The sequence below is a fragment of the Cucumis sativus genome, chromosome 3 (assembly GCF_000004075.3).
Source record: "Cucumis sativus cultivar 9930 chromosome 3, Cucumber_9930_V3, whole genome shotgun sequence".
In the NCBI taxonomy this organism is placed as follows: Eukaryota; Viridiplantae; Streptophyta; class Magnoliopsida; order Cucurbitales; family Cucurbitaceae; genus Cucumis; species Cucumis sativus.
The window spans coordinates 8,152,719-8,177,877 of NC_026657.2; the positions used below are offsets into that span (position 1 = coordinate 8,152,719).

A 25,159-nucleotide genomic window follows, 5' to 3' on the forward strand; every position below is an offset into this window, starting at 1 on the left:
AATTTATCCAAATTAAGTACATTTATTTTTTTAAAAAAAATTAATGACACAAGTAGAGTTATTAAAGATTTAGAGTACATATGAGCCAAACTCTCATATTCTTCCCTTAAAGAAAATAAAATCTAATAACTAATTCTATGTGAGTAAAAAATATTTCTCCTTTGGATTATATTAATTATTGTTTTTTTTAAAGTATAGACATACTTTTTTTCCCCTAAATTTTTGTTATTACTTCAAAAATATCTTTAACAGGTGAAAAATATGAGTAAAAGATAGAAAATAAACTCAACTTCTAAAACCAAAAATTATAAATCATTATCAAATAAATTCTCAACTTATTTATTAATGATAATAATTGTCATTATTATTATTATTATTATTATTAAAAAGGATAAGACTAGCTGGAAACGTAAACTCTGAGAAATTGTTGTATAATATAATGAATTTTAGATAAACATGAAAGTCTCTCAAGATCATGAAACTAATTAATATATAAATGTACATAAATAAAACGTTGATTTATTTAGAAGCGTAGACAATTCGGTATGAACATATATATTAGATAATGGATGTATCTAATATAACTGGAAATAATTTATTTTCTATTTTTATTGGTTTTTCAACACACACACACATATGATATATTGTTTAAATTTGAATTTTGTTTATTCATTTTTTAAATAGAATGTACTTTTGGCTATTTAATTTTAGGGGAAAAATCAATTTCTATTCTAAAATTGCATATGCCATTTTAACCTTAAAAATAACTTAGAAGGGTGTAATTTTTTTTTTTTCAATTTTATATATAACATGAATTGATAAATCATAATTAACTCATCGATTTTTAGAAATAGTAATTACAAACGTAGTTTTTGGAAAGAAAATTAAGATGACAATAGAACAGTTAATTACAATTTTACATTACTCTACATGCATTTGGATTTTCATCACTAAACAATTGAGGAGCATAGACATAGTGAATGAAATAAGGGACATTATTATTTTTATTATTAATATCATTAGAATTATTCTCTTTACTTTGAATCTCTGCAACAACAATAGTCTTCTTGTCAGTAGTAGTTATTGTTGTTTCAGATGAAGCCTTTTCTTTTGGCTTCTCTTTTTTATCAGTATTACTTTCTTTCTTCTTCTCTGATGCTACCGCCGTCGACTTCGATGAATCAGTCGATTTCGTATCCACTGTAATATCTACATGTTTCTGTAGCTTATTCTTCAAATAGGATTTGAACTTCTCTGCTTCAATGCTTCCTTCCATTGTTAGGGTTTGAGCTTTTATGTCTGTTTTCACACTATATATTCCTGCCAATATTAAAAATCATCATTATTGTTCTTCAAAATGGGGAATAATTTTTCGTGAATATTTTGCAATAGACCCCATCTGAACTCATGCTGCTAAGTGTAGTAAAACAAGAGAAATAGTATTCAAACTTTATAATTGTATCATCATCTCAAGTTATGAAAAATTTCCTATTTGAATCTTTGAACACCATATTCTATATAATAATTTCGAGTTTAAGTCCTGGTGACCAAAAATGACAACTTCAAGTGATATCTAATAGGATATATTTCTAGTAGGTAGAGATTAAAATAGATTTGTTACAAGAAAATGATAGATTAAAGCAAAAGCTATAAAAATAAAATAAATAGAATTTGGAAAGAAAACATATTATTATTATTATTTTTGTAAGAAAAACCTATTTAATAATACTAAAAAAAAGGGATTAGTGTGCCACAAAAACCTTTATGCTTTAGCAACTTGTTCTTCAAGTCTTGCTCGCATTTGGGGCAGTGCAAGTGAACCTTAGCTGTTATTATGCGATTGACCTGCCAAAGTGGATCAAAAGAAAAACCCCATTTAATTTAATGTAATTAATTTTGTTATTTTATTAATATTTTCTTTCTCTTGATGGATGGATCTTTTCAATTGAATCTTACTATAAATTTGTAACTTCAAATCTACGTTTTTCATTATGTATTAACCAAATTTCTCTAAATTGTTATTTAATAAGATTTTAGTTAGAAAATAAGGGTCGTTTTTAAGGTAAGATAATAATTTTGTTAGGAAAAATGTTACTAAATTAACATTTTCCATGTAATTATTAAAAACATTTTCGCATAGTGCCTTTTCTATGCATGGCATAAAATTAGGTTTTACGGTTAATATAATTTATACTCAATTAACTAACAATAATGATAAAAATTTTACTTTGAACGATGAAATCTAAATTAGTTTCCTAATGGAGAGTGTTGAGAATGATATGAACACTATGATCATGTGACATCAAAATATCATGTGTGTATATATATAGTTCGTAAAAAGCATTTAATTTGTGTATAAAGGTTGAGAATAATCATATAATCTTAATCAATTAGAAATAATTAAGCTTAAGAATTTATACTCACAATGGTTGGTTTGGGTTTGTCATCAATGGGTTTAGGAGGGTCTTTCTCTTTGGGCTTCACTTTGGGAGAAATCAATTCAACTTTTTTCTTGCTCAACTTCTCTATTTGCTTCTGAATTTTTAGCACATCCAAATTTGAACCCTTCACCCTAATTTCATTTTTCTCCATATCAACTTCAACATTTTGAACACCTAATTTCACCCACCCAGACAAAAAAAAATTATGAACCCAAACAATAAATATGAATTAAAAAAGAAAAAGTTAATTAACCAATCAACTCGAACAATTTACACATACATGCACTTCAAAGATATAGAAGGATGAAATAATAGTGTCATATCTCCAAATAAACATCCCGTATGTATATAAAACATTTTGAAAGTTAAGTTATCGTGTAAAAAAAAGTTCGATACTAACTAATAGCGGGAAAGAAATATAAATTTTAAAAACAAAGAACGGAAACTAATTGAAAATACATATATATGATGTTACCTTGTGTTGTGGAAAGAGGTTTTTTGATATCTCTCCAACATTGATGACAATGAAGATTTAGTTTGTAAATGGCAGTGATACCTTCAACCTTCTCTTTCTCTCCCATTATTTTTTGTGTACACAACAAAATTATATGCAGAAGAAATATTATATATATATATATATATATAATATTTATGATCTTTACTTTATTTATAATTTTTAAAGAGTTTTACATTTTCCTCACGACATCGTTTTGGTGAGAATTCCTGAGAGTTTGTTCACCTGCCTGCCTGCCCTTGGTGATTCTCTTTGTTTTATTTTAATCCAATATTAGTCTTTGGTTATGCCAAATTATATCAACTCTTTTCCATTTCTAATAGTGTTAACTTTTAAGAACTTTAGGGTAACAAACAAGTTGGATTTGGTTAATTAATTTCCCCTCCATTAGATTTATATTCCCCCACTTCATGATTTCTTGAGCCACGAGTAACCTGAAAAATGAAACGAAAATAGGATCTTAAATGCTATTGTGTGTATTGATTATAATATATACTACACAACATCTAAAGATGTGGTAGAATAATATAGAACTTTGTAGAAAAAAGAAAACAAATCAAAGTACATTATTTGCAAATAAAAGATGAAACTTTTTATGCATGGCGTTACACAAGAACTTTTTTTTACAGTAACTTCTTATTAACGGGAGAAGGAGCTCCGGCCATGTCGACGGTGCCAGGGGCTCCAACCATAGTCATGCCGGGAGCTACTGGTACGGAGTAATCAGGAAGGGTGGTGGTTCCGCCAGGAGACACAAAGGTATTGGTGTGAGTGTCAGCATACTTAGCCATCTCTTTCTCAGCCTTCATTCCAGCTTTGGCTACATGAAGATCCATCGCAGCTTCAGCCTCTCGTGCCAATCTTACCTCATGAGCCACTTCCACTCTTGCTTTTGCTAGCTCCTTCTCTGCCTGCCCATTTACCATTAAAATAAAATGAAAACTTGTATTTCATCGTTCAAATCTCAAATATCTTTGTTCGGGCAAGACATTTTCCTATAGTCATAACTAGCATGACTACTCTATAGGGCTTTTTCGGTGAGATCTCAACTAGGACGATGCATGACTTGAGATTGTACAGAAATTACATGGTGAATCACCCGATATCCATTTAAAAAAGTCATTTGAATGTGTGGTAAATTCATTAGGAAATTTAGATAATTGAACAAAATAAAAATATCGGAGAGGATTTGATAAAAAAATTAGAAAACATACAAAAAAAAAGAAAAAAAAAGAAAAGATTGTGTATGATTTCTATATAAAAAAAAAAAGTTGATAGTTTGAGTTTGAGTGTGAGATGTAGATGTTAAATTTTTATTTGAATCTCGATTGTTGTATATCTCAATCGAAAGGGATAAAAAAAACAGTACTAGTTACGGAAGATAAAACAATTAATAGGTATTCATGATATTTTCGAATTGAAGATGTTTTCAATAATACAACTAACATCATCGAGAGCTCACCTTCTCTTCGGCCTTTGCCTCGGCCTTGGCCTTGCGCATGACGCTCATATCGTGTAGCTTCTCCCTAACTGCTTGCATCTTTTTTGTTTATGGACTTGTAGAAATTGAAGATTGTCTATTTGAAATTCAGCCTTTGGAAAGCTTTAGAGAGAATGTTAATGGTTAAATCCAAAATTTATAACCAAATTTATAGTTTATTTGAATTCAAGTCTCTTGGTTGGTATATTGACAACTGTAGAATGAGCATTGATTCCAGGAAATAATTGGTGGTTCAATTTCAAGCACACTTCCTAAATAACCTGAAATTTGTGATCTTACTAATTTCATTTGTCCGACTCTTAAGTGGTGTGTTTTTAATAGCATCCAACTTTTTAACCAATGAAACTTACATTAAAAATTAAATTAACTAGCTTTATATAACCTATGTTTTGCCTTGACCAACTGCATAGCTTGACAATTAGATTGTACGAAATTTCTTGGTTGATCTTAGGTAGAAAACGAAGCTTCTTGACTTACTTGTAGTTTCTATTAATCTTTCCTTTCAATCAAGAAAATCCAAATCTAATAGCCTCTTTTAGGTTAAGTCAAATTGATTTTAAAGTTTTAATTATCAAGGGTTGACTTTAAGCAGCTCTAATTTTCAAATATCTAAAGTTTTCATACCAAAACGAGCAATCAAATGAAAATCTTGATTGGTTTGAAATTTAGGTTGAAAGTCTTTCTATTGAAGTCTCCAAAATTGTTTGTTTGGCCATGAAATTTACAAACAAGATTCAAATACTTTGCACTTTAGGACCATCTTTCAATCATAAGCTGAAAATACTATCCAATTAATTATACATTGTAGACACATAAAAAAGACTTAAGCGCGAGTACAAGCTTCATGTAGATGATATCTAAATATTTATTACATAATTTGCATAAGAGTTTTTTTTTTATGTTATACAACATTTGATACCAATCGACATTGCTTTATTCGTCTTTTGCTGAAACACCGAAACGGTCACATGCACAGAAAACTTCTAGCTTCCACGATATGTGGAGAATGAAAATGGTGAAAGCAGGAGAGGGACATGGAAGTGTTCTAACTTCTGGGATTCCCTGATTTCGAACACAATGGAAACGTACGGAAAGAACCCAGCCGGGAAATACTTTCCCGTGTTAAAACTTATTCTGTAAATTCCTGGATTTATAGCTTCAACCATGCTCAACAATTGCCCACTTCTCCCATCTTTATCTGTTGCTGATGTCCCTTCGAGTGCCCAGCCCCCAACATCGGCCTCACCGAATAAGGGGCGTGGTTGAGTACCGATCCATCTTTCCAAACGGACGTCAATACCTGTAGCTGGAGATCCTCGTGCAACATCTAACACATGGGTTGTAATTGGGGGTCGAGTTCGAGTTAAAATTTGTGATGTCTTTCCAGTTGAAGCTTCAGAAGTAGCACCTAGATGCCCTCCAATAACGTTCACACGATCTTCTAGATTTTCAAAATGAGCAAATGAGGAGTGTTACCACAACATATCAATTCAATCAACCTATTATACTTGGAAATGATCATGTCATGTTCATCCATCCAGCTTAACAGTTAACATTGGTATAGTAAAGGAAATAATTTAAAAGGATTGCTTTTAAACTGATCCCCTCCCGAACATCCTCACTGGTTCTTTCAGCCTCTCTAATAGGACCTAAAAATCCTATTATTCTCTCAAATCGGAAACGATACGCCAAACATTTAAAAGAATTAAGATGAATAATTATTGCTTAAAATGCAAGGAATCAAGAAAGCTCAATATATGTAACGATTGATAGCAGCACTTATATGGTTTTCATCTTAAAACAATGTGTGCGGTTTAAGAATTAATTTTTTTCCCCCTCCTGAGAAACAGTTTTTTAATCGGTTCATCTCTTTGTTTTTTGAATTGATGCATTCTTAATTGGCAGATTAAACGAGAATTGGATTTCCAAGGATGCTATGAACACACAAAGATGAAACAGATAAAAGTACTCTTTGCAAGTTCTTTTTTTATATTTGTAAATGAAGTTTACCTTCTACTTTTCGTGCAAAATCCGGAGGAGGATGACTCTCTCTGGTTGAAGAGGTATTTTGTTTGGTTGAGAAAAGTTTGGCAAGACGCAGTTCTGTTATCTTCATTTGCTCCTGAGCAGCAATCTCAAACTCAACTATGGGTCTACTTGGATACCGTTTCTGCAACAGGCACAGTTTTCTCATACTACGATGAAAAGATTTTCAACTGAATGAAGAGGGGTCAATTAGAGTTTTAGATAAATGGAACATAACTCAAACTTCCAACTAAGAAACCCAGTCCTCAGTTGAATTCTAAGGATAGCTGACAAGATGATCTTAGGAATTGCACCCCTGACCCGAAAATATGAACAAATACTAGGAAAAGTAACTGATATTATTGCAATTCACCACAGTAATGCCAATGGCTTCTCATTATTAAGCTGGGTGTCAATACAAATATACAGTCTTCCAGTAAGAATGAAAGGGTATTCCATTTAATTGAACTCAGTGACTGTGTTTTAAGCAAGAAGATGAAGCAACACAAAGATTATAGAAATCCTTTATCTAATTCATGTAATCGCCTCATTGGTATGTTGGTTGAAGTTTCCTAATAAACAGGTGCTCCTGAGATCACTATACGCTTTAGACAAATTAGTCTATTGTATTATTTGAAACTATTCAATCCTAGAAAGGGTTAAAACAACGAACATCTAAGGTCCTATATGACACCCATTTTACTTTTTTTTTTTAAAACTATGCTTAACGACAATATTTCCACCAATAGTCTTTTTCACCTACCACCCACGTTTTAAACATGTTTTCAGAAACCAAACCAAAATTTGAAGACTAAGAAAATTTGTTTTTGAAATTTTGTTTAGAATCCACGTGTTTAAGTAAAGTGGAAAACTAGCCAATAATACATAAGGAAACAAGCATTAATTTCAAAAATAGAAAAATTAAAACCACAAAGCCTTAAATACTAGGGACCATCATCATGAATTTCGATGAAGGATCTACCTTCAATTCTGCTAGAATCTCGCTAGTGCTCCTTCCAGATGCACAAATAAGAAAAACAAAACCAAACTTCTGCTGATACTGAATATTCCATTCTGCTAGCTCCTGCAAAGGCCAGCAAGTATTATGCAAAAGTACACATTAGAAATCATTGACAATTAATCATCAATAACTCAAACCCAAACCCGTCTTCCAAAAAAGCAGTCAATTGGATGATACTAAAACAGACTCGAACTACTTTTTCGTATTTCTCAGTAAGAGGGCAGCATGCTATAACCTGTAAGCTAGAACCAGTGGCAGTTGCCATTGCAGTTGACTGTTCTCCCTTACTCCATCTATGAAGAATTTCATTGAAAAGTCACTTCACGTGTACAATATCATACATATTTATACAAGCAATCTAATCAACAGTTGAAAGGAAAAATGTAAGAACAACGAAAACCTATAATGAAGAAACGAAATTAAAGTCTCCTGCTAGGACATCACCCAACAAGACCCTAAATCTAAGATACATAGAAAGATAAAAAGGATGAGGAACTACAAGATAAACCGAGTATAAGACATCGGAACCTCCCCTCTTGAGTATGCCAACCCAAGCCCTAAATCACACAACAATCGCATGCCTTCCCTCAATCCTCCTCCCTCTTTATAAGAAAATACACTAACTCACTTCCTAAAACTAGTATCCTTAACTAAGACCCTTACATCTCCCTGTTTCTGCTAAAAATATTTGATTTTCAGACAGCTACATATTGGTCCAATCCCCCTTTTCTCAGAGTGGATTGAGAACCATCAAAATTGGGCAGTTAAATAGCATATTCACAGCCACAAAACTAGAAAGCAACAAATATGAGAAAAAAGAGAGGAAGCTTCAGAATCATACAACCCCAATTTCCAAACAAATTCAGTACTTGGCTATTGGCATCTGTTAAAATCAAAACCATAGATAGATCTCTCTCACAGGCAACCTGGAGTCAAGCTTCACGTTCCAGCATTCAATTGCATTCTAAGACAATACTATCTTATTCCAAATTTTGTTCAATTAACTGTAAGCAACAAGTGGATAAACTGATAACAGTGATTCAACCAACTCGATTTCTACGAGAAAGATAGATAATTAAGAATCTAGCATTTAAAGGGTCGGGGTCTTAACTGAGCACTAGTCTGATTGGATGATTTGGAGACTTGACCACCAATCCGTGGATGAGCAGAGAATGCTTCCAACCAACCACTCACATCGACCTTTAAAAGAGAAACATCAAATTTTCAGTCTCCATCGATCACAAACGATGATACAAAGAGCTCAAAAAAGGAAAAAAAAAAAAAAAAAATAGAGACCTGATTGAACCAGATGTGTCTAGCTGCAGCTATAGCTTGTTCCAAGGAGAAAAAAGGGGAAGCAGAAACCATTTCTTTGGCGAATTTGGAGCTTCCACAGCATGCCTGAAACTCTTCCTCTACAAAATCATAATTCGACGCCATCGTTATTGCCACCGATCACTCGTTCTTCCTTCTCTACAGTCGGAGTCTCTAAGCCTCACTCAACAGCCGATGTGTTCGTTAGATGGAAATCTGCAGCTGCGCTGGCGGTGGCGGCGTTTGTATATTAATCAAGTTTAGATTCCTAATAATACAATTAATTTAATAAACATGAAGACACCAAAGTAAAAAAACGTTAAAATTTGTTATGTATTATATAATTAAATTAGCTCTCATGGAGTTAATGATTTATCATACCATTAGATAGAAATAAATAGGATTTAAGAATAATCCATCCATTTGAATACTCTTACTATCCAAGTATTATTCGAATTGAGTTAGTTCTCGGGTTAGAATTTGAAAAATTAATCTAAATTAATGATATTATATATATTTATATCAAGCTTTATAGCATGCTGTTTGAAATTTATTTGGATCTTAATTCATATTTAACTATCCTATTTTATATGTTTTAGAACTTTATTTAGTATTATTTTATTAATATTGTAGTTTATGAATGCTTTTGGAGATGTGAATTTATTAGACGACGCCGTTTCAAGGGGATGACGAATCAACTCCATCCGAATCTCGGCCTACGTGTCGTCTACGGTTTATCTAAAAGGTCAAAGTTACATGTCGTTTTATCAAGACGACATGTAGTTTCAGTGTCAGCTTCCTTCCAAAAACCCACGCTTAGAAGAGCAAACAAACGTAAAGCGCCAAAGCCCGAGTCTGGTAGCTGAATCGTAAGCTATTTGGCTTCCGCACACTCTCTGTTTCCTTTTCACTTCATTGAACGAGACGATTTGCGATCAATGGCATCTTTCGATTCTACCCGAACTGATGAGGATCAGGTTCTCTCTCTCTCTCTATCGTGCTCTTGTTCAGATTAAACAATTGCCATTTTTGTGAAGCTTGGAAGATCCATATCGGAATTTGCTACAATTTTCGTTTTATTAGCTTTAATTGAATGAGAAATTTCTTATAAAGAAGGTGATAATTCATCTCCACGAAGCCATTTAATCACTATGAAGTTCTTTTTATTTTGTTGTTTATCTTTGTCGTTAGCTATAACTGTAAGTAAAGGAGGTTATAGATACTGAAATTTTATTTTCTGCGAATTTAGAACTGCCCGCTAATAATATGGGGATTATTAGCTTAGCTTTTCTCTATCTACACATACGGTTTAAATTGAGTTGTTGATTCTTATGAGAAATGGAGAGAGTTGCTGTCTTATATGTTTCAGTTGATAATTTTCTTTCCAACAGGTTTTAGTGGAAGAGAAGCGGTTTGTGAGATTATTGACTTTAAACCGAACTAAGCAGTTGAATGCTCTTTCATTTACAATGGTGAGGCTTGCGATTAATCCCAGTCTTGCGTTTTTCTGTTCCAGTTGGAGCTTTGGCTGTTGCGTTTTCTTTTAGTTTTATATTTATAATTCTGCGTAATTGAAGTATTCCATATGTACGGAACGTTCACGGAGTTCATATGGATAAAGACAGAAAGAATAATGCTATTATTTCACGTAATGACGTGAGTTCTGTTGAAGTTTGAGAACATGGTAAGGTTTCGCCATGGATTAGCACTAATTAAACAATTCAATTCTTGTGCTCAGATTTTGGTGGAATTTACGATGCAATGAAGTTTCAGAGCTGAGAAAATAGATAGAACTCTCTAACTTGTACTTTTCTTCATCTTTCAATTCAGGTTTCCCGCCTATTAGAACTCTTTGTTGCCTATGATGAGGCAGATCCCAGTGTGAAACTTGTGGTCGTCAAGGTATTGCACTTCTCCATTAATAATTTTTATATATCGATTTCATATCCATATCTCTTATTGTTCACCACTTCACCTACGCTTCCCTTGTTATCTTGTTCAAATGGCACTAACCTATTATCTTCCTGGAAAATGTTTGGAGTTAATCGTGGAACTTGAAACCATACCATGCCTCATTTTAAACCTCTTACACGGTTAGACACTCATTGCCTCCATTAACCAGGCCTTCATGAATTATTTGGACGATAAGAGCCCACAATTCTATTTTTTACAATAATATTTATTATTCATAAAAATTCATCGTTTCACAAATGAGTCAATTTTAACTTCATACTTAGCTGTGCAAAGTTATAATTTCATCAAATTAATATTAAATTCAAACAAGGGATTTTTATAATTTATCAAGACCAAGTAGTAAAATTACCCAATTTTGTTATTAGATCTCCCAATTTAGCCAACGTAGCGTGTCAATCTAGTCTCAAAATAGTGAAAAATGACACGTTCCCTTATTTTTATTATCTTTGTAGATTTTGTTTGGGATTTTTTTTTTTTTTTTGGCATTGCAACTTTGTAGGTAAGAATGAGAAATGAAAGATGATTTGGTGAATTGTATTTTAGTTAATGAGCTGGTCTATTATGATAGTCTGTATAAACTATACAAGAAATGCTGTTGATTACATAGTATACCAAAGGCATCTGACGTAAACAACAATATCAAATGCTCAAGCATTTGTTCTATTTTCTATGAAGTATTTGGTTGCAGTTTTATTTTATTGTTGCCTACTTTTAATGAATAATTTGTGAATTAGTTGAGTATCTTATATGTGCTAGTAGGGGAAAGGAAGAGCCTTTTGTGCTGGGGGTGATGTGTCAGCTGTGGTTCATGACATAAAAAGGGGTAAGTTTGTTTTTATTGTACAACTCACGGTATCAACTACTTCTCAGCACCCAATTGATGTTTGAGGTTGGAGTTTTAGATCATCATACCTGCTCATAATTTGAGGTGTTTACAGTTGGCTTGTTATCTAGCTGATAAGAGTTGTGGAGAAGTTAACTTGATAATATGGAAAAATATTTACTTAGCTAATCATAATCCTGGTTTATGTGAGTTAGGTGATTGGAAAAAAGGTGCTTATTTCTTCCGGAAAGAGTTCACCTTAAATTATTTGCTAGCAACTTTCAGCAAGCCACAGGTAATTTTGGTTGCACTAAGTGCAGGTAATTTTTGTCCAAGGTGATTTTACTTGATATTATTTTTTATTTCTTTGAATATTTTTAAGGTTTCTCTACTTGATGGTATTGTAATGGGAGGAGGCGCAGGTGTTTCAATACATGGTAGATTCCGTGTTGCAACGGAGAAATCGGTATACCTTACTGAAGCTCTGAACGGTTCTCGAATTATTGATCTAATGCCCTTCTATAGTTCAAATAAAAAAAATAAATTAATTACACTATTCATTAATCTGGTAATTTACTTTCTGTAGGTGTTTGCAATGCCTGAAACTGCTTTAGGGCTCTTCCCAGATGTCGGTGCTTCTTATTACTTGTCAAGACTACCGGGGTTTTTTGGTATGACTAATTATCTTAACCTAGATAACACGTGTTTGTGTATCATGTATGTATGTAGATTTTTTAATATCGAGCATTATGGACATTAAAGCATACGGACAATATTTGCTAACCAAACAAAGCAAGCCTTTTCCTTGGATGAGCTCGTCCTGGCTTAGTCAAGTTGAACCGAGTTGCATTCTGTCCCCACTTTCCTTATGTGATTCATTTCGATTTTAGCTTGGTAACTTTATCGGGATAATCCAGCAATAAAGTTATCCTTTGTCAAGTTGAAGTTGAAGTGGGGGAAGAATGGAGGGCAGGTTCTATTAGCAAGTTGGCACTGATCAGTAACCTCAATAAAGGCATCGGTTGAGTTGCCTCAATATCTGAAATCAAATTGTTTCCCTGGTTCCAGTCAGAGACCCTTAGCTAGTGGCTTCTCTTATTCTTTCAACCATTTTTCTATTTCAATTATGTTGTAGAGAAGAAATATTCTTCTCCCTAGCTATTGTCTTTCATGACTCCGGTTGATTTCAGCATGGAGACCAACAAATTCCAATTTGCTGTTTTAATTGAATTCATGAACTTTTAGGTATGATTTCTGACTTTTTGATCGAAGCACCTGAAATATAAAGGAAATGAACAGACTTTATATTGGCTACTCGCGTGGATGATATACCTACACCCAGTAGATACATGATATTATAAACTATTAGTTCACATTACCTAGACATCTCTTTTTTCTGGACAGAATAAAGTTTTACTTCTTGAAGCATAGAATAATGAAGTTGCATTAATAGTTTCCCAAATTATTGGCATTGAAGCAATTAACTGTGAGAAAGAAAGAGCCATGCCTATTTGAAGGCCATTTCAAAATCATTGATTTCCCAGGGGCTGAGGCTTCCTCATCCCCCTCTTAGAACTTTATCTTAAATATCCATCATGAATGATAGAATAATATGTTTTCTGATTGAGGTTCTCTGGCTTGTTCTTAGTTGAGCATTGGCCGTGCCTACTTATCTGCGTTGTCTGAATCCTTAGGTTTCTAACTGTTGAAGATTCCTCCTCTCCCTCAAAACTTTGATTCATATTGTTCACAGCCATCCATTATCATCAATAAAATATTGGCTTTTTTACCCTCTTTTTTCCCCTCTTTTTCCCCCTTTTTATAGAAACAACTTTCATTGAGAAAAATATCACTTGATGGAATAATGGCATTCCTAAGCTAGGATCTCTAGAATGTTCCTAGTTATATCTATAATTCACGTGATTGGTCTCTTAGGGATACTTGAAACACTTCTGCTCTAGTACATGAGCTGGTACTAAATCAATCTGTGGCTAATTTTTCTAGTTTCAGATACGTGGCCCTTCATGAGCAAAGTGACCAGAGTATGTTCGAATCTAAATAGTTGTTGATCCTTAAAATATCTTAGGTTCAAAATAAGCGCAGGTTCCAATCAGAATCCAAATATTGTTCATTTGTGATCCGAGATCAGAACAGATTTCAGACTATGTTCTTTTATCCCCCTGCAATGATAGTGGAGAGATCAAGATCCAATAACTTCAGCTGAGGCCCACCCTGTAAATGTCTACCTTCTTAACTCAGGCTTCCTGCTGCATGGATTTTGTGACAAAGTAAACCTTTTTGAAACTTGGGTCTGAGTCTCTGACCCAGGGGTCAAAGCTTATCACTTCATTGTACTCAAGCTGAAGTTCACTCTGCAGGCTCAAGCCCAAAGTCAAGTTTTGGAGAATCAGCATCAGCCCTTCTAAACCTTTGAAATGCCGCAACTTATGAAGTGAAAGCTCCTGCAAGTGTCTGCCTATGTACTTTCAATCTACGATGAAGATTACTGACGTAAAGATTTCCCCATGATCAATAAACATAGCTGGAAAATTATTTGTTTATGATCCATGATACTTAAGAGAAATATTGGAAGCTCAACAAGAGAGCAGAGTACCTCCTTAAAATGTTTTTCATCTGACAACTAATGTAGTAAAAGTTCCTTGTGCTTGGAGGTACTCCATGCATCCAGCCTTATTAGTTTGGTAAACTTTTTGCAGGTGAATATGTTGGGCTAACAGGTGCCAGGTTGGATGGTGCTGAAATGCTTGCATGTGGCCTTGCTACTCACTTTGTCACTTCAGAGGTATAATGCCTCCTAAATTTCTATGATGCTCAAATGATGAGTAGAAAAAAGAAAGATATTCGTATTCCCTGGTTAGGGAAAGAATTGTTTCAAATAAAAAAAAATGTCATATTGTGTAAGTTTTCAATAACATATGTAATAGGATAAGTGGTTGTTTCCTAACAGTGGTTGAGATATATATGACATGTCCACCCATGGTTATCTTTTGTAAAAGAAATAATTTATGTGGTTAATTGCTTAGAAATAACAATGTTAAGTGTATGTTTTTTAGTTTTTTCTTCAAAAAAGAAACTTAAAAAATATTAAGGAATTTGCAATTTTGATATTTCTGAGTATAGTGTTTGATTCAATTATCCTACTTCCCCGAGTAAAAATTGTTAAGAATCTTCATAGCTTGAATTTGTTATATTCTCAATCGAATTTAACTCATTTGGATTGTTCACTTTCTCTGCTAATTCGATTTTAGTTCTAATGATTTCACTTTTGGGGAAGTTCAAATTCTTTAACTAAGTGAGTAGTTGACATTAATTACTTGAACTCTGCAATGTGCTCACTTAAAATTTATCTTTCTTTTTCTATTTGAGTTATACCAAGCCCTACATCTCAGGTTTTCACTTTAATCTATATCTTCCATTATTTTATTAAAAAGATGATATTTCTTCTTCATTTTTTGTTACTCGTATCAATGACCAGAAATTGACGCACTTAGAGGAAGCACTTTGCAGAGCAGATACAAGTGAACCAAGCATCATTTCATCAATTATTGATAAATTTTCCCAAAGACCAATTCTGAAAGGGCAAAGTGTTTATCACCGGTGTGACTTCATCTTTGATTTATTACTTTTCTCTTTTTGCCCTAGTAGCATTTTTTTCTTTGTGCATTGTTATTATCAACGATTTTCTCATATAGGGTATTTCTGTTTATAGGGCTTCCTATCAAAAACCCGATCTGAGTTCTTAGTAGTAAAAATATTTTATTTGTATAAATTGCAAAGCAGTATTTTATACCATCCTTTCTTTTAATAATTATTCACCTAGTAATCAGCCCCCTCATGTTGTCGTTATAATATATTATATATCTTCATCTTTCCTAATTGTAAAATTTTGAAAGATTTAGAAGTTCAATTTAAAAGATAATTTTTGGTTTACAAACAGAGTCAATTCTGTGTTGTAACAGGTTGGATGTTATTGACAAGTGCTTCTCTCGAAGAACAGTTGAAGACATTTTGGCTGCTCTTGTAAGCTCATGTGGATAATACAATATCTTCTTGCCTATATGCTTCTTATAATATGACTCTTATCTTCTTATTTTTCTTGAAGTTCATTGGACATGTATGATTATGGTCATAGGAGGGATTGCTCCATTTAACTAATTATAGTCTGCTAATTTGCTCTTGTAGGAAGACGAGGCACTGAAAAAGAAAGATGATTGGATCACTTCAACGATTCAGGACTTGAAGAAGGCATCACCAACAAGTCTCAAAATCTCATTGAGATCGGTGAGCGATCATCCTAATAAGTTTCAAACAGTACCTTTCTATGAAGGGCTTCTACTTGAAAGAAGTTTGATGATCGGTTATTGTTTTAGATATTGAGATTTCATGATGTTAATCAAAAAGAACTTTTGCATCATCTTAGATACTGTGACAGAATAAAATTTAAATGAAGTGAAGCCTTTTTCTTACCAAAGAGAGCACCCACAATGTGAAGGGAAAAGGGAGTAGATAATAGTGCACTCGAGGTTTTCACCAAGGGAAGTGTTCAGAACTTTAACCTACTATCAATAACCATCCAAATAACCAAAGAGATTAAACCACTGCAGATCTGACTACCAACATTTAAACTACTATTGATAACCATCCAAATAACCAACTCTCCTAACCGTCTTGTGGATAATCATCCTTTCTATTGGATGACTCACGCAACTCCCTAATAACTTCGTTGTCCTTTTTATTCTTTTTAATCTTCGGTATATAATGATCAATAACAGGAAGCTTAATATGGTCTCTTTCTGAATTGACAGATCAGAGAGGGTAGACTTCAAGGTGTTGGTCAGTGTCTCATTCGTGAATATAGAATGGTTTGTCATGTCCTGAGGGGGGAAGTCAGCAAAGATTTCGTGGAGGTCTTCAACTGACTTGGACTATTTTGGCCCGATCCCTCAACTTTGACATTTTTATTATTAAAGATCATAATGCTGTTTCATTAAATGCAGGGTTGCCGAGCTATACTGTTGGATAAGGATCGGAACCCAAAGGTACACAAAATCTCTTGCTTGTTATTATGTCTCCGAGATCTCTTGCATGTTATTGATAATACTCAGATGTACATTTTAAGGTTGTACATCCTTTCGCTTATCTTCTGTTTTCTTCTTTTTCCTTTTCTGGTCTATCTTTCTTTAGTGGGAACCCTCCAGTCTGGAGCTTGTCACTGATGCTATGGTCGAGAGGTACTTTTCTAGGATTGAAGACGAAGAGTGGGAAGACCTAAAGCTCCCTGCAAGATCCAACTTGCCCCCTTCAGCCATTTCAAAGCTCTAATTTCCCTGAGTTCGCTACTTACTTGATAAATATATCTTAGTTCTTGGCTAGTTGTTTAGGTCTATTGGTGGTGGATGGGTAACTGTCAGAAATAAGGCTTCCAGTATGAGGAATCAGTAGTAGATTTAATTTATTCTACAACCACCGAACATATGTAAAATAAAGTATTTATGTTATTTATGAGGAATTGGTAATAGATTTAGTTTATTCTACACTGTTCAATGTTATTTCTTGTAAGCCTATTTTCTATTTATGCAGGAGAAGGAATTAGCTCATTTCCTAACCCCATATTACACTAATTCTGTGGCTGTGATAGGGTAATATCATTCAAATTTTTCTGCAGTGCCATGCATAGGTACATCATACACGCTTCACCAGTAATCTCTGCAAGAACAGGAACCATCTTTGAAGTGGTGGAAACGGTTTCGATCTCTTAACGTAATCTGCCTTTGGTAAATCTTTGAGACTAGTTTTATTAAAGTATGACAGTCTGAGCAGACCCTGAGGTTCTTCAGGATAACAATTCTTCCACCTATCTCTGATTTCAATAAGCCATAACATAAAGCTAGTTTTTCACTATGTTGAGAAACTGACTCTTCCTTCTTATTATCATCAATGTTGAGCAATACTTCTGAGGTATCTGCAACATAACCTGCCAGCTTCAGTTTCTCTCTAACTTGTCGAAGCATTATAGATATTTCAGCTATTTCTGGGTGAGAACAATCTCCAGCCAGAAATGAATGGGCGATGTTATCTATAACAACTGAACTGCAACCAGGTGTTTTCTGAATTCCTTTCTCATTCATTAATTCTCTTACCTTTTTCACTTCATTCCACATTTTCCTTTTTGCATAAATGTTAGAGAGCAAAATGTAAACTCCGTCATTTGTTGGTTCGAGTTTTAGCAGGAATCTCGCAGCTTCCTCTCCTAGCTCAAGATTGTTATATACTCTGCAAGCCCCAAGCATAGAGCCCCATATTGCACCATCTGGCTGTAAAGGCATTACTCGGATAAATTCCCGAGCTTCTGCCAGAAGTCCTGCTCTACATAAAAGATCTACCATGCACCCATAATGCTCCGACTTAAGTCTGACTCCATATAATGCTTCTATTTCATAGAATAGCTTCTTCCCCTCTTGAACTAACCCTGCGTGGCTGCAGGCAGTCAGTACCCCAATGAAAGTTATTTCATCTGGCTGTAAGTCTGTCGTCTGCATTAGACGGAACTGAGCAAGAGCCTCCCTGCCAAGGCCGTGTAGAGCAAAACCATTCACCATAGAATTCCAAGAGATCAAATCTTTATACGACATGCTATCAAAGATTCTTTTAGCAGCATCTATGTCTCCACACTTTGAAAACATGTCAATCAACGAGTTGTTCAAACTAACAGAATGACCCTTCTGAGTCCTGGTAATGTAGTCATGAACCCATCTCCCTGTTTCTAAGTCACCCAGTTGAGCACAGGCCGAAATGACGGCTAGAATTGTGACTTCATTGGGACGCATGTTTGAGCCGCCAGCCACTTCTCTAAATAACTGTAACGCCTCTGTGCTTCTATTGTTCTTGACATAACCGAAAATCAAAGCTGACCAAGCATATACGTCTTTATCAGACAATTTGTCAAACACTTGCCTTGCAGTTTTTAGATCCCCACATTTAGCATACATGTTAACCAAAGCACTTCCTAGAACAGCACAAATCTTCATATCCATCTCCCGAATATGAGAATGCAGCTTCATTCCAACGCCCAAATCTTTTAATTCAGCACAAGCTGATACAAGGGTCGCCATGGTAACTTCATCAGGGCTAAACCCATCTTCCTCCATCTTCTTATACAATAGCAAAGCCTCATTAGGACAATGGTTTTTCATATAACCACTAATCATCGAAGTCCACACCACTTTATTTCTATGACCCATTCTCTCAAACAGGAACCTCGCAGATTTTAAATCTCCACAGGCTGCGTACATATTTAACAATGTGGTTTCTATGTACAGGTCCGAATGAAGCATATACTTGACAACTTGCCCGTGTAGAACCTTCCCAACTTTGAATTCCAATAAAAGTGCACAACCCTTTAGCAGAGAAGGAAATGTGAATCTATCAGGAACATTCCTCGACCGTTCGAGCATCTCAGTATAACTTTGGAGCGCCCTTCTCGGCATATTGGAATTCACAAAGGCTCTCAACATGGAATTCCAAGTAAGTACATCTAACTCTCTAGTGTGAGCAAAAACTGAATAAGCATAGCCAACTCCAAGCGAGCCCATTGAGAGGACATGGGCAATGAGCTTGTTTAATGATGGCTTATGGTGGATGAAGCCTGTAACTACCATTTGTGCATGAAGTTGTTGTAATTCTGTCAATTGTGTCCATTTTGTGCTTTTCTCTAAGAGGGGGAAAATGGGATATGGTTTTTGGTTGAATTTGAGATTGGGTATTGAAGTGGGTTGGTAAGAAGAGGTGGAATGGCTTGTTGAACATAATGAAGAAACTGTTTGGAGCATATAATGAGGATGATTTGCAACGAAGAAGTAGAGGGTTTGGTTCAAAACCATCAGATTTGGTTTTGTTATAATTTCTTTCTATTGGGTTTAAACTATGTATTGCCAAAGATAAGGTTGCCCATTTGGACCATTCAATTTGAAAGAGATAAGGAGGACATGAATTGACTAATGGATGAAATGAGATTCAACTTGGTCGTTAGTGAAAATTTCAACATTAGTTGATTTAATGTTATGTTTAGTTTAGGTTCACGGATGCCGACCATTTAACTGACGTGAGTTGGACAATAAAAAGTCAGTTTCTTTTTCCTTTTTTGTTAAAAAAATTAAGAAAGTTAAAAACACTTTTGGCCCCTTGATTTTCATGAAAATAACAATTTAGTTTCGGAAGTAATAATCCAATCATTATACTTGGATTTGCAGCAATTTAGTTTTAACATAAAAAAGTACATCAAAACTAGATTTTAATTTTATTTTATGTGATGTAGGCTATGTATTTTGTTAATTTTTACCATCTAAATTAAATTGTTACCAATTTTGAAGAAAAGTATTAAATTATTACAAAATAAAATTTCAAATTGATGTTTCTGCTTTTATAGGGACTAAAAGTAAGTTTTTATTGTATTTAAATATTTTTTTATTATTACATTTATATCTTTAAAAAATCTTTTTATTTTGTATTAGGCTATTTTCGATTTGGTAGTCTAATTTGGTTTGAATGTTCTAGATTATATTAATTTCTCTTTGGAAAGAAAAATACATAATTTGATAATTCTTTCATTAATTTAAAAATTATGAGAGAATCCTACCCAACTCAACCATACGTTCATCATGCTCAATAATTTATTTATTTTGTAATTAATCTTAAAACCACTGATTGGTCCCAAAGGTTAATGGGTGCAGACATTTAATATATATCTATCACTCTTTTGGCTCGAAATATGAATAAAGTCTTAACATGTGAGAGAGAAGATCATTGGAGAGGAAACAAGTAGGAGTTTGTATACAAGACATCTCGGATCACATTGATCTAATACTATCTTAAATCACTAATTAACTTAAAACCTTCCGGAAGGAATTTAACTTTTTGGTTAGATTAAGTTATATTTGTGAGTAACTTTGATAACCATGTTAATTCATTCTCAAATACATAAATTTAAAAGAAAGAAAATACCTCTATATATATATATATTCGAAGATTTGCCAATAAGTTTTAATGAATTTGGAGCCAACGGTTAGGTAAGAAATATTTTTCAGCCAAACCCCATCAAAAAGACCTTTTTTTTAAAATTCCTTTTTGGCCCCAAAAACCAAATCAAAGTTTCTCCATCTTCCATTTGCAACCAACAGCCAACCTCTCTATTAATTAACTTTAATGGGATGTCCCACATTCTTCAAATAATAACTCAAGTAACTTCTTATCAAAGGAAGCTGTTAGTTCATAATTTTTCAAGTACAAGTAATCTTATTGAAGAAGAATTATGAATGAATCTGCGCATAGAAGAAAACTAAAAATAAGAGACTGAAGAGATGGCTTTATATATATATATATTGGATAACATAACTTCGATTGATTAAATAATATTCATCTTCAAATTTTCTAAGATCGATGTGCTGTCATTTACTTGGCAAGACACCCTCTATAAAATTGTAGTCTATGAACTTGTAATCAGGACAACTCAACTTCTTTTTAAGCAACTTAAATATATTTTATTACTATATCCGTGAAATTATAGAAAATGTCATAAACATTGTTTTCAAATATTTGTAAAATATAGCAAAATAATTTTTTTGAAAGGATGTCATGATAGACCGCAATAGATTATTATCTATGTCAAAAGCTTTGTTGTTTAAAATAATTTTCTAAACATAACTCTCCGTTTAAAGATTTTTTATAGAAAAATAAAAGAAACTGTGATGTTAGGTTTAAAATTTTTACAAAAGTTCATTAGAATGTTAGATAAGGATTGAGATCTAACATCACACCCATGTATTTGTGGGTTCAAATTTAATGCAAATGTTGATAAGTTTTTAATAGTTTTGAAATACTCAAAAGTTTTTTTTCTAAGAAGATTTTTTTCTTCAAGAAATTTAGGGTAAATTAGTTATAAGGAGGTGAGTTGAAGTGGTTGAGTAAAATGGGTTGGGTTGGGAAGGGTAAATAATGCTGATGTGCACTTTGTTCTTGCTTCCAACATAAGCATATTTGGATTATGCATACAAAAGAAAATGGGGGGGAAAAAAGGAAGCCTTTGTAAAGTGATTTAAAATAATTTTCTCAAGTGGGGTTTGACTATTTTTGGAGATAAAAATGAGTAGAAATGCATAAAAAGATGGACCCAACCAAAGAAATTCAACTGTAAAAAGTGGAGAAATAATAATGGAAAGGAAAGGAGTGCATTCCTTCTGTTTATCCAAAAGTCTTCAATAACTCAAACATAAAACCATAATGACAAAAGAAAAAGGAAAACAAATACCCCACCAAATCTCTGTTGCTTTGATATTTTATTTTCAACATTATTAGTTTAATTTAAAGGGTCTTTTCGTTAAAATCAAAATAGACCATACATGGATTCACATCGATCGAGAGTTCAAACCATTCTTCAACTTTCTGTCCGTTGAATTTATACATAAATGAGTTTGTATCAAAATCATAAAGCTTTCAGTCGACAATTTTTTTGAATATGTCATTCTTCTAGATACCAAGGTTCTCATTTCTAGTTAATTTTTCAAAATTCAACTTTAAAGATGGTTATGAAATATGAAGTGTGTAACATTCAAATTTAATTTTTGTTTTAATCATTTAAAAGTTTTCTTAGTTGTATTTTGATATAAATTTGAAACTCGAAACGTTGTAACTCTTCTAGACAATTCAATTTTATATTAAATAGGGTATGTAATTTTTTTTTAAACATTTGTTGGACATTCAAAATGACGTGTTATTGAACGACTTCCACTTTGTAATTAACCTACTATGTATTACATCATTAAGGTAGGGAGAGAAATTTATGTATGGTCGTAAATTTGTTAGACATTGTAACCATAAGTTAATGTATGGTGATGTATAGGTTTGATTTTTTTACCTTAAGAACGGTTAGTAGATAACATATTATATGATATCTTAATTAGTTAAGTTATGTTTGAGTTTGACATTTTGAAGGTAAATTTTTTATTCTAAAAGAAAACTTTTTCAAAAATGAAAAAAAATGGTGTTCAAGTTTTTAAGATTTGGAAAAACCCTTTTGATAATAATTAAATAAATAGTTTTAAAAGCTCAGTGAATAAGTTAACTTTTTAAGAACAAATAAAAAGTTTGAATTATGATATTAAATTTTATCGATATGTCGATATTTATACATTGTCATGAACTCTTGATATTGATATGAGTGATAAATCGATATATAATTATTTCATAAAAAATTTCTCAAAATACAAAAATTAAACATTAAGATATACTAATATAAAATAACAAACCCGAGTAGTTCATACTTATAGAAAACTACCACAATTATAAGCTTTGATCTAAAGAGAAAAAAAAAAATGAATTCAAACCATATTCACTACACAAACAAAACTCATCAAATAACTCAAAAACAAAAATCAATCATCATATATTTTTAAAAAATACCCTATTCAATTACTATATATTTCCAAAACTCAATTAAAATTGAGCAAAAATGTGTTACAAACGGATTATTATTATTATTATTTCCTATAGTATGTTGATTTCTTTAGCAAAGATCAATATCATTCATCATTCACAAACTTCAAATAATTCTTCAACTCACTAGGAAAACATGGACTACGCCTCCATTTGTTCCCATGCATCTTCAAAATCTTGATCACCTTCTCCTTGGTCGAACTCCGGCCACCGTCACCGACACCGGTGCTGTCCATGTGTAGTATCATCAGCAGCTTCTTCACTGCCCCACATGCCATCATCTCATCTACAACCCTTTCCCTTGGGTGAAAACTACTAATCCAAAGCAAAATCTTCACCCCAATTTTTGTTGCTACATATGAAACATTCAAAATCTTCTTAGTCACAGCTGCAATTCCCATCCCATGTTCTACCAAAGCTAATCTCCCTTCAGCACATTCACATAAACTCTGCAGAATCTGCAGCATTCTCTCGCATTTCGATCGCCCCGACTCCGGTAAAAGCTCGATCAGAATCCACACTGCCCCAGCTTCGATCGCCTTCACTCGACTCCTTTTCGAGGATGAGAGAATTTCTATCATTACATCTAATGCACATGAGCTAGCCTTTGTGGGAAATTCGTCCGATACAAGCTCCAACAATGGCTTGAAGAAATCAATCCCCTGTTCTTCCATAATAGATCCCCAATTGTAATTGGTGTTTTTAGCAATATTTCTAAGGATTTTCACAGCGTAAAAACGCCCTTCTGCACTTCCCCTTTGTACAACAACAGCAATCGATTTCATCAATTCTTCTCTCTTATACATTTCGTCGAACAGTTTATCTTCATTTGAAATCGGAAACTGACACAGAACGCCCAAAGCCTCTTCACAAGTGTCCAACGTCGAGAAATCAGAACAATCAATAAGAATTTGAATCACAACATTAACAACAATCCCAATCCCACTCAATCTAATAAACTCCGATTTCATCCCATCGTTCATTTCAACCATCGATCTCAATTTCCTCAAAGAACTAACCTTGAATGGAGAAGACTCAACAGTAGCAAGAAGCGACGAGACTTCCTCGAGCGCCGTCGCCGGCGTCAAGGCAGAATCATTGATTTTCCAAGCGAGAATGAGGCGCTTGAGATTCAGATTAGGGGTGATGACGAAGTCTTCAGCACCGGCAGCGAGTGTCTGCATCGTCGCCGGACAAGTTTTTTTATTGTAAGTAAAAAGCCATTTTTCAATGCTCTTTCTATCGTAGGTGACGCCGGTAGAGACAGTGACCGGATCTTCCATGAGCTCCATGGAAATGGGGCATCGAAAAAGAGGAGGAAAATCAGAATCCATTGATGATGATAGAAGAATCTCTTTACTTCAAAGCTCCGATCAAACGCTCCAATGGCGACAACAGAGAGAAGAAGAAGGGTCTCGTCTTATAGGAAGCCGTTTGTAAGATGACGTCATAAACCCTTTTGACAAATTCAATAAAAAGAAATAAAAGAAATAAAAGAAATAAAAGAAATAAAGAAATAAAAGTCAAATGAAATCGGTGGGTTTGATTGCAAATAATGGAAGCTGTAATGTTAGAAATGGGAAGCAATACGAAACCTCTAGTAGTCTTTGTATTTTTTAACAATTTTAATTTCTTCCTATTTGCATTTTTTGTCAAATATTTTTAAGATTTAAATGGCAAATAGAATACATAGGAATTTTAATTTTAAAATCATAGGTTAAAAGTATTTAGTATGTGAATAATGAAAGAGCATGAAGATAGTTGAAGTGAATAGTATTAGTAAATATGTACATACCAAAAAATGCAATATATTTCAACCCAAAATTAGTTTGGTAATTTTATTAATTTGTAGTTGAACCAACTCAGTGTTAATAATGCATATAAGTTGGATGCATCACAAGTAGGGCATTGACATTTCTTTTTTTTATAATAACTATTTCCCTTTTTTAATTCTCTAAATGTGCATTCATGTTACCCAATAACCCAATTAAACAATAAATTCTTATTCCAAATTTTCATTAATAATATGGATTAAATA

The 25,159-nt window shown here is 33.4% G+C and overlaps 7 protein-coding genes across 8 annotated transcripts; 1 reads left to right on the forward strand and 6 right to left on the reverse strand.

Annotated features, from left to right (window-relative positions):
• Positions 1-815: 815 nt before the first annotated feature.
• On the reverse strand, positions 816-3,088 carry LOC101219056 (heavy metal-associated isoprenylated plant protein 4). The gene is made up of 4 exons (XM_004134306.3): positions 2,917-3,088; positions 2,425-2,615; positions 1,761-1,845; positions 816-1,320 (listed from the first exon to the last, which is right to left on the reverse strand). Exons 1-4 carry the CDS (start codon positions 3,020-3,022, stop codon positions 917-919), a joined length of 786 nt encoding a protein of 261 aa, XP_004134354.1. The 5' UTR covers positions 3,023-3,088; the 3' UTR covers positions 816-916.
• A 490-nt stretch (positions 3,089-3,578) lies between these two features.
• On the reverse strand, positions 3,579-4,565 carry LOC101219295 (late embryogenesis abundant protein 6). Its single transcript, XM_004134307.3, has 2 exons — positions 4,418-4,565; positions 3,579-3,866 (listed from the first exon to the last, which is right to left on the reverse strand). Exons 1-2 carry the CDS (start codon positions 4,493-4,495, stop codon positions 3,579-3,581), a joined length of 366 nt encoding a protein of 121 aa, XP_004134355.1. The 5' UTR covers positions 4,496-4,565.
• A 624-nt stretch (positions 4,566-5,189) lies between these two features.
• Positions 5,190-9,076, reverse strand: LOC101221191 (uric acid degradation bifunctional protein TTL). 2 transcript variants are annotated; one of them, XM_004133896.3, is made up of 6 exons: positions 8,799-9,076; positions 8,614-8,702; positions 7,738-7,795; positions 7,464-7,565; positions 6,467-6,626; positions 5,190-5,897 (listed from the first exon to the last, which is right to left on the reverse strand). In XM_004133896.3, exons 1-6 carry the CDS (start codon positions 8,940-8,942, stop codon positions 5,440-5,442), a joined length of 1,011 nt encoding a protein of 336 aa, XP_004133944.1. In that variant the 5' UTR covers positions 8,943-9,076; the 3' UTR covers positions 5,190-5,439. The 2 variants fall into 2 exon arrangements, with proteins under 2 accessions (XP_004133944.1, XP_011650818.1); XM_011652516.2 differs by having other exon boundaries at positions 5,190-5,894; positions 8,799-9,074.
• A 561-nt stretch (positions 9,077-9,637) lies between these two features.
• LOC101221427 (3-hydroxyisobutyryl-CoA hydrolase 1) lies at positions 9,638-17,168 on the forward strand. Its single transcript, XM_004133897.3, has 14 exons — positions 9,638-9,793; positions 10,208-10,288; positions 10,647-10,718; positions 11,550-11,613; positions 11,829-11,908; positions 11,996-12,079; positions 12,200-12,284; positions 14,331-14,416; positions 15,110-15,231; positions 15,594-15,654; positions 15,817-15,915; positions 16,440-16,541; positions 16,632-16,673; positions 16,819-17,168. The coding sequence occupies exons 1-14, from the start codon at positions 9,755-9,757 to the stop codon at positions 16,954-16,956; spliced, it is 1,155 nt and encodes a 384-aa protein (XP_004133945.1). The 5' UTR covers positions 9,638-9,754; the 3' UTR covers positions 16,957-17,168.
• Positions 17,169-17,327: 159 nt separating this feature from the next.
• LOC116402790 (pentatricopeptide repeat-containing protein At1g08070, chloroplastic-like) lies at positions 17,328-17,924 on the reverse strand. The gene has a single exon (XM_031883089.1). It carries the CDS (start codon positions 17,922-17,924, stop codon positions 17,328-17,330), a length of 597 nt encoding a protein of 198 aa, XP_031738949.1.
• Positions 17,925-17,959: 35 nt separating this feature from the next.
• LOC101219533 (pentatricopeptide repeat-containing protein At1g08070, chloroplastic) lies at positions 17,960-19,292 on the reverse strand. The gene is made up of 2 exons (XM_031883098.1): positions 18,129-19,292; positions 17,960-18,013 (listed from the first exon to the last, which is right to left on the reverse strand). The coding sequence occupies exons 1-2, from the start codon at positions 19,290-19,292 to the stop codon at positions 17,960-17,962; spliced, it is 1,218 nt and encodes a 405-aa protein (XP_031738958.1).
• Positions 19,293-22,921: 3,629 nt separating this feature from the next.
• On the reverse strand, positions 22,922-24,636 carry LOC101219774 (E3 ubiquitin-protein ligase PUB23). The gene has a single exon (XM_004134309.3). The coding sequence runs from the start codon at positions 24,453-24,455 to the stop codon at positions 23,208-23,210; it is 1,248 nt and encodes a 415-aa protein (XP_004134357.1). The 5' UTR covers positions 24,456-24,636; the 3' UTR covers positions 22,922-23,207.
• Positions 24,637-25,159: the final 523 nt, after the last annotated feature.

Coding starts and splice junctions, on each gene's coding strand:
- LOC101219533 (XM_031883098.1), bottom strand. CDS start 19,292: ATGGTAGTTACAGGCTTCATCCACCATAAGCCATCATTAAACAAGCTC. Junction 18,014..18,128: donor ATGAAATAACTTTCATTGGG/GTACTGACTGCC, acceptor GGTGCATGGTAG/ATCTTTTATGTAGAGCAGGA.
- LOC101219774 (XM_004134309.3), bottom strand. CDS start 24,455: ATGGATTCTGATTTTCCTCCTCTTTTTCGATGCCCCATTTCCATGGAG.
- LOC101221427 (XM_004133897.3), top strand. CDS start 9,755: ATGGCATCTTTCGATTCTACCCGAACTGATGAGGATCAG. Junction 11,909..11,995: donor CAACTTTCAGCAAGCCACAG/GTAATTTTGGTT, acceptor AATATTTTTAAG/GTTTCTCTACTTGATGGTAT. Junction 15,655..15,816: donor AAGACATTTTGGCTGCTCTT/GTAAGCTCATGT, acceptor TTGCTCTTGTAG/GAAGACGAGGCACTGAAAAA.
- LOC116402790 (XM_031883089.1), bottom strand. CDS start 17,924: ATGCTTGGGGCTTGCAGAGTATATAACAATCTTGAGCTAGGAGAGGAA.
- LOC101219295 (XM_004134307.3), bottom strand. CDS start 4,495: ATGCAAGCAGTTAGGGAGAAGCTACACGATATGAGCGTCATGCGCAAG. Junction 3,867..4,417: donor AGGCAAAGGCCGAAGAGAAG/GTGAGCTCTCGA, acceptor GTAAATGGGCAG/GCAGAGAAGGAGCTAGCAAA.
- LOC101221191 (XM_004133896.3), bottom strand. CDS start 8,942: ATGGCGTCGAATTATGATTTTGTAGAGGAAGAGTTTCAGGCATGCTGT. Junction 7,796..8,613: donor TCCAATCAGACTAGTGCTCA/GTTAAGACCCCG, acceptor AATTCTTCATAG/ATGGAGTAAGGGAGAACAGT. Junction 6,627..7,463: donor AGATTCTAGCAGAATTGAAG/GTAGATCCTTCA, acceptor TGCCTGTTGCAG/AAACGGTATCCAAGTAGACC.
- LOC101219056 (XM_004134306.3), bottom strand. CDS start 3,022: ATGGGAGAGAAAGAGAAGGTTGAAGGTATCACTGCCATTTACAAACTA. Junction 2,616..2,916: donor ACCTCTTTCCACAACACAAG/GTAACATCATAT, acceptor GGGTGAAATTAG/GTGTTCAAAATGTTGAAGTT. Junction 1,321..1,760: donor CAAGTTGCTAAAGCATAAAG/GTTTTTGTGGCA, acceptor TAATATTGGCAG/GAATATATAGTGTGAAAACA.